The 12091-nt window shown below is 39.7% G+C and overlaps 1 protein-coding gene across 4 annotated transcripts in view; it reads right to left on the bottom strand.

The window, feature by feature from the left end:
• The window catches only part of CFAP70 (cilia and flagella associated protein 70), a 103441-nt gene that overhangs the window by 34282 nt on the left and 57068 nt on the right, over window positions 1–12091 (bottom strand). For all 4 annotated transcript variants that reach the window (XM_054728738.1, XM_054728739.1, XM_054728740.1 and 1 more), the window contains exons 13-15: window positions 7330–7390; window positions 6820–7014; window positions 4902–5033 (exon numbers count right to left, since the gene is read on the bottom strand). In XM_054728738.1, coding sequence (XP_054584713.1) covers window positions 4902–5033; window positions 6820–7014; window positions 7330–7390 — 388 coding nt within the window. The remainder of the gene's footprint in view (window positions 1–4901; window positions 5034–6819; window positions 7015–7329; window positions 7391–12091) is intronic.

The raw sequence follows: 12091 nt of genomic DNA, 5'->3' as shown, positions 1-12091 counted from the left end.
TAATATCAGTGACTTTTTAACAAGTAGAGTTGCTTAGGGATGTGAAAAGTAAAGTAAATTTGAGATGGGCCTAAGAGAGCTGCTGAAAATTGATTTATGCCTCTGTTCTTTGTTCTTTTTAATTTTGATGATCTTGACCTCAAAATCCCTCCAGCAAGACACTTCCAGACCCAAACCCAAAATATTCTACCTCTATTATCCCACTCCCAGAACCCACATTATAAGTCTTTTACCCTTTGATCACTTAGTCCCCTTAAAACTGCTCTCTGACTTCATTTCCTTCACTTCCAATATGCCCATCATTTCCCAAGTGGATAAGCCTAGACCTCATGAGCATCCACACATACTACTCTATCACCAGCACACTCAAGTCCCAGGCATCCTTCTCCTTCTCCTGAACTTGTCCTGGAAACTCCCAAATTAGAGTACTCCTATAACCTGACCTCATTTTTAGATAGGGGCTGCTATCTGGTCCTGAGGAAAACTATATACAAATAGAGATATTTGAGCTGCCACAGACTCTTCTGGCATTCAGTCTTGGCTGAAGGCCTTTAATACTATTAGCAAACTATGTAATCTGTCCTTGTTCAGCAACATATACCATAAAGTGATGCAATATCTAAATTTTTTCTTTTTCTTCAAGCTTGTCATTCAACCCTTATCCTCTTCACTTTCAGTAAAGATGTTACTTCACAAAGGAAATAGAAATAATTAGGCAAGAAATCCCTCAACCTTTATATATATATATACTAGAGGCCCTGTGCACAAAATTCGTGAACCAGGGGGTGGGGGGTGTCCCTCAGCCCAGCCTGCACCCTCTCCAATCTGGGATCCCTCTCACAATCCAGGACTGCTGGCTCCCAACTGCTTGCCTGCCTGCCTGCCTGATTGCCCCTAACCACTTCTGCCTGCCAGCCTGATCACCCCCTCACCACTCCCCTGCCAGCCTGATCAATGCCTAACTGCTCCCCTGCCAGCCCGATTGCCACTAACTGCCCTCTCCTGCCGGCCTGGTCACCCCTAACTGCCCTGCCCTGCGGCCCAGTCACCCCTAACTGCTCTCCTCTGCTGACCTGGTCACCCCCAACTGCCCTCCCCTGTAGGCTTGGTTCCCCCCAACTGCCCTCTCCTGCAGGCCTGATCCTCCCCAACTGCCCTCCCTACAGGCCTGGGTCCCCCCCAACTGTACTCCCCTGCAGGCCTGGTCACCCCCAACTGCCCTCCCCTGCTGGCCTGATCGCCCACAACTGCCCTCCCCTGCCGGCCATCTTGTGGCGGCCATCTTGTGTCCACATGGGGGTGGCCATCTTTGACCACATGGGGGCGACCATCTTGTGTGTTGGAGTGATGGTCAATTTGCATATTACCTCTTTAGTATATAGGATATATTATTGGTTTCAGAGAGGAAGGGAGGGAGGGAGAAAGGGAGGGGGAGAGAGAAAGAGAGAGAGAGAGAGAGAGAGAAACATCGTTGATGAGAGAGAAGCACTGATAGGCTGCCTCCTGCACACCCTCTATTGGGAATCAAGCCCAAAACCCGGGCATGTGCTCCTGATCGAAATTGAATCTGGGACCCTTCAGTCCACAGGCTGACACTCTGTCCACTTCCACTGAGCCAAACCGGCTAGGGCAAAATTCATGAATTTTTGAACTCCACACCTAAAATGTTTATTTCTACATCCATCATATCTCTTCCTTTCAGTCTCAGAGAAAGAGGCATAGCATCCTTCCATGTTATAAGGCTAATCCTTCCATGTTTAAACTCTTAATCCTTTCCCACTTATATACGCTGAGCTTGCCATTGATTATCTCCTTTCCCTCTATTTTCACATTCTCCCAATCTGCTGACACCTTTTCCCAAATCTGTGGACATGCTAAAAGATTTTCTATGGTAAAAAAAAAAAAAAAATCTCTGTAATTTCTAGCTACTACTTTCCTACTTCTTCCCTTCATCTTTCAATTTTTTGAGTTTATATTTACTTGTTTCCTAAGCACTCATTTACTCCTCAATTTGTTATAGTTTGAATCCACTCTATTAGCCCAATGAAATTGCTATGTAAAAGTTAAAAATAACCTCCTTATTGTCAAATCCAATGAAAAACTTTCCAATTGTTTATCCCCCCAGTTTTATTGATATATAATTGTCATATATCACTTGTATAAGTTTAAGATGCACAGCATGATGGTTTGCCTTACATATATTGTGAAATGATTACTGCAATAAGTTTAGTTCAAATCCATCATCTCATATCCTATATAATAAAGAGCTAATATGGGGAGAGGGGTGGGATGGGAATGGGGGGATGAGGACAAATATGTGACACCTTAATCAATAAAGAAATTAAAAAAAAAAAAAAAAAAAAAAAAAAAAGAGCTAATATGCTAAGTAGACTGGACAGTGGAACAACCTTCCAGACGACCTTCTAAATGACCAGTGGACGGGGCTGTGGGGCTGCAAGGCAGCGGGGGCTGTGAGGGCCAAGCCCCTTGCATGAATTTTGTGCATCGGGCCTCTAGTAGATATAATAAAAAGATAAAAATATTTTTTCCTTGTGATGAGAACTCTTAACATAAACATTCATATATATTATATAGCAGAGTTAACTATGTTCATCATACTGTATATTGTATCCTTAGTACTTATTTATCTTATAACTGGAAGTTTGTACCTTTTAACCAACTCCTCCTCTTCCCACCACAGAATTTTGTTTTTCTTGAATTCCTAAAAATATTTGATAATGATGACTACTTTTTCTTCTTAAAAATTTATTCTCTGAGCTTCTGGCTGTCTTGCCATTTTAACAATTCACCTGCCTCTTTCATTAATGTTTTTACTCTCCATCCTCTAAATGGTGGTTTTCCTAGGGTTCTACCAGCAGCTCATTCTTCTCTCCACTTATGTTTTTCTAGGCAGCTTCATCTATATACTCATGGCTTTCCATATTTCATTTTGCTCTCTCTTGAGCAAAATCCCACTAAAACAAATGTTCAAAATTTAATTAAACATCAATTGCCTCCCACCAAATTTACTCAGGTTGTATTTCTTGACCTGGTCAATGGTACTACCAGCTACCCAATCACTAAGCCTTAAACTTAAGAAGTTTTTACTTCTTTTCCTCTATACAATGTAAGAATCAGTTAACATCACCAGTTTCACCACCTCTAACCCATCCTACATACTTCTATTAGAATGTTTTTTATACAAAGCCCACTCCACACTACACTCCCCCACCAAGAACTGGCCTCATCTCCTGTTTCTTTGGCCCTCACCACTTCAACCTCCACTCCTGAACTGTGTGTAGTTTCTATCCTACGCTCAATGCAGGAGCTGCCCCCTGGTGGTCAGTGCACTCCCATAAGCTGGGCTGACACCTGGTGTGCATAGCAGCCTGACTCTGTGACAGCACTAAGGATGTCCCACTGTGGCTTAGGCCTGGGGAGTGAGCCTAAGCCGTCAGTCAGACATCCTTAGAGGGCTTCCAGACTGTGAAAGGGCGCAGGCCTGGCTGAGGGACCCTCCCTCCCCCCGCCTTCCCCCCTAGTGCACAAATGTCGTGCACTGGGCTTCCAGTATAGATCATATTCTTCCAAGGTTCCAAGCCTTTTTTATGTTCCCTATGACTCCAATGCTCTGAAACATCCCCCTGGATAACTTCCTTTTAGCCTTCAAAGCCCAACTCAAGACACAGCTCCTCTGTAAATCCTTCCCTGAAAGGTCTCAGTAAAGTTTACCACTTTTTCTTTAGGCATCCTCTAACCTGCTCTACCATGGACACCCTTCTGTCCCAGCACTTACCTCACTCTACCACAGTTATTTGTGTTTTATGCCTGTCTCTACTAGACAGTGGCTCCTTGGAGACATAAGGCAACAGTAATTGCCATTTCATGCTCAACTGCTTTCCAACTCAAATCATTCAAATCATCTGTGCCTAAGGCAGAATTATAGTCTTAGTCTGAGAATACTAGACACTCCTCGCCTACCTCTTCAGGGAGGCTAAAGAAAGTGAGAGAGGCCTGGCCGGCATGGCTCAGTTGTCAGAGCATTGGCCCCCAGTCCAAAGGGTCCCGGGTTCGATTCCCTGTAAAGGGCACATACCAGGATTGCAGATTTCCTGCCCCAGTTCAGTACACATGTGGGAAGCAACCAATTGATGTGGCTCTCTCATATCAATGTTTCTCTCTCCCTCTTTATATCCCCCAACCCTCTTCCCTTTCACTGTGTCTAAAATTAATGGAAAAAATATCCTCGGGTGAGGATTAACAACAACAAAAAAAGAAAGTGAGAGAAAAGTGATGGTGGCAGAGAAGAAAGAAACAGTGAAGAAAAGAGCAAATAGAATAGGGGGTTTGAGGAAGCATAGCTGGTTAGAGACAGACTACGAGGGTGGGGGCAAATGAAGGCAAGATGCAAGCTGTGCAAATAATAGATATAAACAGACAAGTGGGAGGAAAGCAGACCGGCACCTTCAAATAGAAAAGGCATATTTGAAGTGTTATTGTCATTCAGGTATAATATCTGAAAACTCATAGTTTTTTCTTTATTTTTATTATCAGTCTTAAAGACAAAAAAGTGAGAATTGCACACATTCACAGAATAAACAGAATGGTCATTTTCATTTCATAATTTAAATAGCCTATTTTATCTCTTTTTTATCTATCACATTTATGAGTTATGAAATTAATTTTCTAGGAAGCTGAAAGAGCATACAGATTGTTCTCCCCCAGATAATTTAGGCATTTTCTTATTCATCTTTGTGTTTCAGTCCCTAGCAGAGAGCAGATACCTCACTAAACACCTGTAGAATTCAGGAAGAGAAGAAACAAGGAAGAAAGGAATCATTCAGGGGAAACTCTGATGCCCTACAAAGAAAAGGAAGAGCTCTTAGTTCTTGAATACCTACCTGGTTTAAGGCCACATGCATTTGATCCACCAGGAACACATAGAGCTCACTAATGAATGTCTGCAGTTCCTCTTGGTTTTCAAACGGTATTGTTTTCAAGTACTTCTCTCTCACAATCTTTACCACGGCATGCTGCAAGAGACACAGACCACTGGGCTAGAGCACAGGCAGCACAGGCCTCCCTTGAGTTTCTGGTCTAAGGTTCATCAGAATTTCAGAAAGTAATTGATTTCTCCCTTGGTGACTGTTAAACTTTTGGCTCACAGATTTCTCCCTAATCAACATACTCTATATGACTTCTTTTCCTGATGTCATCATCATCCTAATATGGTCAATGCAGGACTCATACTGTGTGGAGAGCATCATAAAGCTGAAGAAAACCTTAGCATTACGTTTATGCATTATGTCTCTTATGGTGGCCACATGATTCAAGGGGAAAAGGCCTGATTTGCGAATCTGGAGAATGAAATTCTGGTTTTAATTCTGCCACTGTACAACCTCATAAGTTATTTTATACTTAGTATCTCAGTTTCCTCATTTGTTAAATAGATATGTACTTTTGGTATTACTATCTTATTTCAGAAGATGATTGAGAAGCCAGAAAGAAATAACGGGTGGTAATGCTTAAGATGCATTACAAATAACATATTGCTATAGCCAGGACATCTGCTGCTTCTCTCCCCCCACTCCTGCTCCCCAAGCTAACATTGCCAAGTTTTATACCATAAAGGTTTTTAAAAAAATAGATTTTATTGATTTCAGAGCGGAAGGGGTAGAGAGAGAGAAAGAGAGACAGAGACAGAGAGAGAAACATCGATGATGAGAGAGAATCATCAGTTGGTTGGCTTCTGCACGACCCACAATGGGGATCGAGCCCGCAACCTGGACACATGCCCTGACTGGGAATCGAACCATGACCTCCTGGTTCATAGGTTGACACTCAACCACTGAGCCATGCCAGTCAGGCCCATAAAGTTTTTATAACATAAAGCATTTTGCATGCATTATGTTATTTAATGCTTATAACAACCCCATGTAATAATATTAATATTATCCCTCATTGTTAGGCAAATAAATTGAGGCTCAGAGAGGTAAAGTCACTTGACTAAGGTCATCCAGCTAGTAATAGAACCAGAATCAAACTGAGATGTGACCTTGCCACCTACTGAGAACAGCCTCTTGCCTCCATGATCATCTGTTGTTTTTTACTTTATTACTTCCACCTGATTTCTTTGTATTTGTCTATACAGTGCAGGGCACATAGTAAATGCACACAGAGAGGCAGTGCGGTATAGAAGTTAAGAACATGATTTCTGGAACCAGGCTGCCAGAATTTGAGTCCCATCTTTGACCTTTACTAGCTCTGTGATCTTGGGCAAATTACTTAATCAACTAATATTGCATTTCTCCATCTGTAAAATGCGGAGCACCTCATATGGTTGTTGTGAGAATTAAATTCGTAAGCATTTTAAAATTTGGTATAGAGCAAACACTCAATAAGCGTTAGCCATTATTATTCAGGAAATTATTATTAAGCAAATATTTCTCAAATCTTAGTAATTCTATGGATTAGGGAAAGGTTTGTAATAGGAGACAAAGATAATCAGTCATGGAATCAGTCCCAGGTATAGAGTTTCTGCCTGCTAAAGCAACATGAAATCTGACTCAAAATCTGGCCTAACTTCGAGAGAAGAATCAGTTTCTTAAAAGCTCACATTCGGAAAGCATACTGAACTGTTCTATGGCTCTGCAGGAGTGGAGCTTCTCCCTACATTCTATCATGGAGAACATAGTTCTCTGCACCAGTAGCAAGACAGGTGGGAGCACAGTCGAACATAACCATAGAAAAATGACAATGAGGTATGTAGAGTAGCTGCTTCATAAAACCCATAGAATAATTAAATAAATGAATATTTACCTTGAGTTGTTCTTTGAAAGCAAAGTATTTTCCAGAACAATTAAGTTCATAGTTGAGCTGGCATTTCTGCTCCTCCAGGGTTTCACTATCTATATCACCCTCCACTTTGGCCACCTGTTTTCCAAACATGCTGTGATACTCATCCAGAATGGCTCTAGAAATGGTCTTGATCTGCATGTGGTAGTCACTTACCGCCTAGGAAAATATATAATGCCTGGTAAAGAGACCTCAAAGAGGTCAAGACGTGGAATGGAGTTCTGAAACTGGATTGTGTTTTATATTCAATATACTTTAGGTATAAATTGCTCTTCTCTCCTCAGCTCAGAGACCACCAGCCAAAGATCAAACGCTGAATACTATTCTTTGTAAGCCACTGGTCACAAATAGATACAGGAAGATATAGATTAGAAGCTACAATTTCTCACCCCTTCTGAAAAATCCATGCCTTATTTTCAAATGATGCACTCAACACCTTATTACTTATAGTTTCACCTTGACTTTGGCACTTGCCTTCTGAGCTCCTCCTGTCCTGCGGGTAAGAGGTGGCCTTGGAGGAATCATTTCCTTGACCCTGTATCAGGAAATATAAATTATCTGCATATTTATGTTCTTTTATTTCCCACCACCAAAGAGTCTCAGAGGGGAGATCTAAGGTCTGTTCCCCCATCATACTTGAGCACTGTGCTATTCTCTCATGTAAAATCTGAGGCACGAACCCCAGAACATTATATAGCTATGGACTAGATAGGAAAGAAGCAAAGAAGCAGCTACTCAGAGAGTAGCTAAGTTGCAATTTTGGCTAATTTGAGCCCTGGCTTTTCCATTATATATTTTTAAAAAAACCATTGCTGTGTACAAAGGGATGCTTGACTCAGGGGTTAGAAATAAATGGGTGTTATGATTTTAGATGTACTCAATAGAGTCTTTGAAAACATAAAATTTTGGAAATATAAATGGTATAGGCAAATGAAAGCTTTTCTCCCCCCCTCTAAATCTAGGTCATAATTCATAAGACTGCTTTTAATTACAATAATGATATCAGGCTTTATGGTGAGTAAAAAAAATATATTTTGTCACTATCAAACTATTTACACCAAAACTTCTACCTTCCATTTTTATGACAGTTTACAAGAACCTAGATGTAATTAAGTTAGATTTTTCCCCTTATAATTTCAGATTTCTGCTGAAGTAAATTGCACTGCTGTAGAGTTTACATTCAAATTCACTAAGGAAACAATCCCATTTATAATTGCATCAAAAATACCTTGAAATAAATTTAACCAAGGATGTTAAAAAGACTGACAGCTGTTAGAATGGAGCTAAGAAAATTATAAGACAATGAAGAAAGAAATTTAAGAATATACAAATAAGTAGAAGCATATACCATGTTCATGGGTAGGAAGAATTAACATCATTAAAATTTCCATACTACTCAAAGAAATTTATAGATTCAATGCAATTCCTATTAAGATATCAATGGCATATTTCACAGAGCTAGAACAAATATTTCAAAAATTTATATGGAACCACAAAAGACTCTGCATAGCCACAGCAATCTTGAGAAAGAAAAACTAAGGTAGAGGAATCATGCTACCAGTATCAAACTTATACTACAAGGCCATACTAATCAAAACAGCAAGGTACTGGCATAAAAACAAACCTATGGATCAATGGAATAGAATAGAGAGCCCAGAAATAAACCCACACCTTTATGGTCAATTAATATTCAACAAAGGAGGCAAGAAGATACAATGGGGTAAAGATAGTCTATTCAATAAATGTTGTTGGGAAAATTGGACAGATGCATACAAAAAAATGAAATTAGACCACCTTCTTACACCATACACAATAATAAAACTCAAAATGTATAAAAGACTTAAATGTAAAAGTCAAAACAATAAAAATCCTAGAAGAAAACATAGGTAGCAAAATCTCAAACATTTCTCAAAGCAATATGTTGTCTGATATGTCTTCTTCGGCAAGGGAAACAAAGGAAAAAAATAAACAAGTGAGACTACATCAAACCAAAAAGTTTTTGAACATCAAAGGAAACCACCAACAAAATACAAAGCGAGCCCTTTGAATGGAAGAACATATTCAGCAATGATACATCTGATAAAGGGTTAATATCTAAAATTTGTAAAGAACGTACACAACTCAACACTAAAAACACACACCAAATAATCCAATTTAAAAATGAGCAAATGACCTGAATACACAATTCTCCAAAGAGGACATATAAATGGCCAATAGACACATGAAAAGATGCTCAATGTCACGAATCATCAGAGAAATGCAAATTAAAACCACAATGAAATATCACCTCAGACCTGTCAGATAGGCTATCATCAATAAGTCAACAAACAACAATTGTTGGCAAGGATGCAGAGAAAAGGGAACCCTGTGCACTGTTAGTTGGAATGCAGGTTAGTGCAGTCACTGTGGAAAACAATATGGTGTGTCCTCAAAAAATTAAAAATGTAACTGCCTTCTGACTTAGCAATTCCACATCTGGGAATATATCTGAAGAAGCCTGAAACATTGATTCAAAAGAATATATGCACCCCTCCCTCCATTCACTGCAGAGTTCGTTACAATAGCCAAGATTTGGAAGTAGCCCAAGTGCCTATCAGCAGCTTAGTGAATAAAAAAGTGGTGGTAACCCTGGCTGGTGTGACTCATTGTGGTTCAATCAACCAAAAGTTGGTTGAGCATTGTCCCATGCAACAAAAGTTCAAGGATTCAATTCCAGGTCTAGACACATGCCCAGATTGTGGGCTCAATCCCCAGTAGGGGGTGTACAGGAGATAGCCTATCAATGTTTCTCTTTCACATCAATATTTCTTTCTTCCTCTCCCTTCCTCTCTTCTCTAAAAAATCAATAAAAACATATTTTTTAAAAAGTGATGGTACATTACAATAACACTACTTGGCCATAAAAAAATGGAAATCTTACCTTTTGTGACAACATGTATGGTCCTAGAGAGTATTATGCTAAGTGAAATAAGCCAGTCAGAGAAAGACAAATACCATATGATTTCACTTATAGGTGGAATCTAATGAACAAAATAAATAAACAAAATAGAAACAGACTCATAAATATAGAAAACAGATTGATAGCTATTAGAGTGGAGCAGTTGGGGAGGATGGATGAAAAAGGTGAAGGGATTAAGCAAAAAAACAACAACAAAAATGAACACTCAGCCCTAACCGGTTTGGCTCAGTGGATAGAGCGTCAGCCTGCAGACTGAAAGGTCCCAGGTTGGATTCTGGTCAAGGCATGTACCTTGGTTGCAGGCACATCCCCAGTAGGGCGTGTGCAGGAGGCAGCTGAACAATGTCTCTCTCTCATTGATGTTTCTAACTCTCTATCCCTCTCCCTTCCTCTCTGTAAAAAATAAATAAAATATATATTTTTAAAAACAAAAACAAAAAAACAAACACTCATAGCCTGGCTGGTGTGGCTCAGTGGTTGAGCCTCGACCCATAAACCAACTGGTCATCAGTTTGATTCCCCAGTCAGGACACATGCCCAAGTTGCATGCTCAATCCCCAGTAGGAGGCATGCAGGAAGCAGCCGATCAATGTTTCTCTCTGTCCCTCTTTCTCTAAAAATCAATAAAAATATATTTTAAAAACACACTCACAGATGCAGACAACAGTATGGTGATTACCAGAGGGGGAAGAAGTTGGGGAGGTAGAAGATGGTAAAGGAAGGATAAATGTTGATAGAAGAAGACTTGACTTTAGGTGGTAAACACACAAAACAATATAGAGATGATGTATTATAGAATTGTACACCTGTAAACTATGTAATTTTATTAACCAACTAGAGGCCTGTTGCAGGAAGATTCCTGCAAAAATAGGGCTTCCTTGGGCCTATTCCTGCAAGAATAGGGCTTCCTGCGGCCGGAGCTTCCCTCCCTTCTCTGCTACCTCACTCCCTTTTCCGCCGCTTCACTCCCTTCTGCAGTGCTTGGCTTCCTTCTATGCTGTCTTTAGTCTTGTTCCATCGTTGTTGGGTTAATTTGCATATGCACTCCTGATTGGCTGGTGGGCATAGTGGAGGGATGGTCAATTTGCATGTTTCTCTTTTATTAGTGTAGATGTCATCCCAATAAATTCAATAAATATTAAAATTTAAAAAGTATAAAAGATGGTATAAGCCCTGGCCAGTGTGGCTTAGTTGGTTGAGTGTCATCCCATGCACCAAAAAGTCACCAGTTCGATTCCTGGTCATTGCACATACCTGGGTTATGGGCTTAATTCACAGTATGGGGGTTGCAGGAGGCAGTTGACAGATGTTTCTTCTCTCTCATATCAATGTTTCTCTCTTTCTCCCTATCTCTTCCTCTCTTTCTAAAAGTCAATAAAAACTTTTTTTACAGCCAAAACCGGTTTGGCTCAGTGGATTGAGCGTTGGCCTGCGGACTGAAGGGTTCCGGGTTCAATTCCGGTCAAGGGCATGTACCTTGGTTGTGGGCACATCCCCGGTAGGGGTTGTGCAAGAGGCAGCTGATCGATGTTACTCTATCATCGATGTTTCTAACTTTCTATCCCTCTCTCTTCCTCTCTGTAAAAAATCAATAAAATATATATTTAAAAAAAAAAAAAAACAAAAAAACTTTTTTTACAGGTGTTATAAAAGATGCAGATAATTCTCAAAAGGAGACTTCCAGCCCAGCCAGTGTAGCTCAGTAAATAAATAAAAATATTTTTTAAAAAAAGGAGAATTCCAAATGACTAATAAATATCTTTAAATGTTTACTCTTACTAAAGCATTTAAAATGTAGTTTAAAATTAAAATGAGAAACTTTCTTTCCCTGATAAAATAGCATAAATAAAAAATTATTGTGTTGGTGAATGTATGAAGGAACAATAGTCTCATACATCACTTGTAGTGTAGAACTGCAAACTTTTGGGAAGGCAATGCAGGACTGTTTATCAAAACGCTTAAAATATATCTGTAGTGAATAGCCTTTAAGATAAAAGCTATCATTTCCTTTCACTCTTGAGTATGGTGCTTCTCACATCAAAAAGTGAAGTCTAAACATCAGCAAAATGGCAGAATAGATAACTCCAAACTTCCATCCTTCCATAGAAATATGAAAAACAGAACCAGAAAATGTCAGAACCAACTTTGTCAGAACTCTGGAAAATAGTCAAAGGTTTAAGGCAATTTAAAGAGTAGAAAAGCTTTATACATTTTTACTGACCCTTGTCCCACTCCATCTCCAGTTTAGTGGCTGTCTTAAGGATAGGACGCTGCATT

This window comes from Eptesicus fuscus, chromosome 17 (genome assembly GCF_027574615.1).
Source record: "Eptesicus fuscus isolate TK198812 chromosome 17, DD_ASM_mEF_20220401, whole genome shotgun sequence".
NCBI classification, from domain to species: Eukaryota; Metazoa; Chordata; class Mammalia; order Chiroptera; family Vespertilionidae; genus Eptesicus; species Eptesicus fuscus.
Note: the sequence above shows the minus strand (reverse complement) of the source record. Positions and strands in the feature narration are given on the sequence as shown.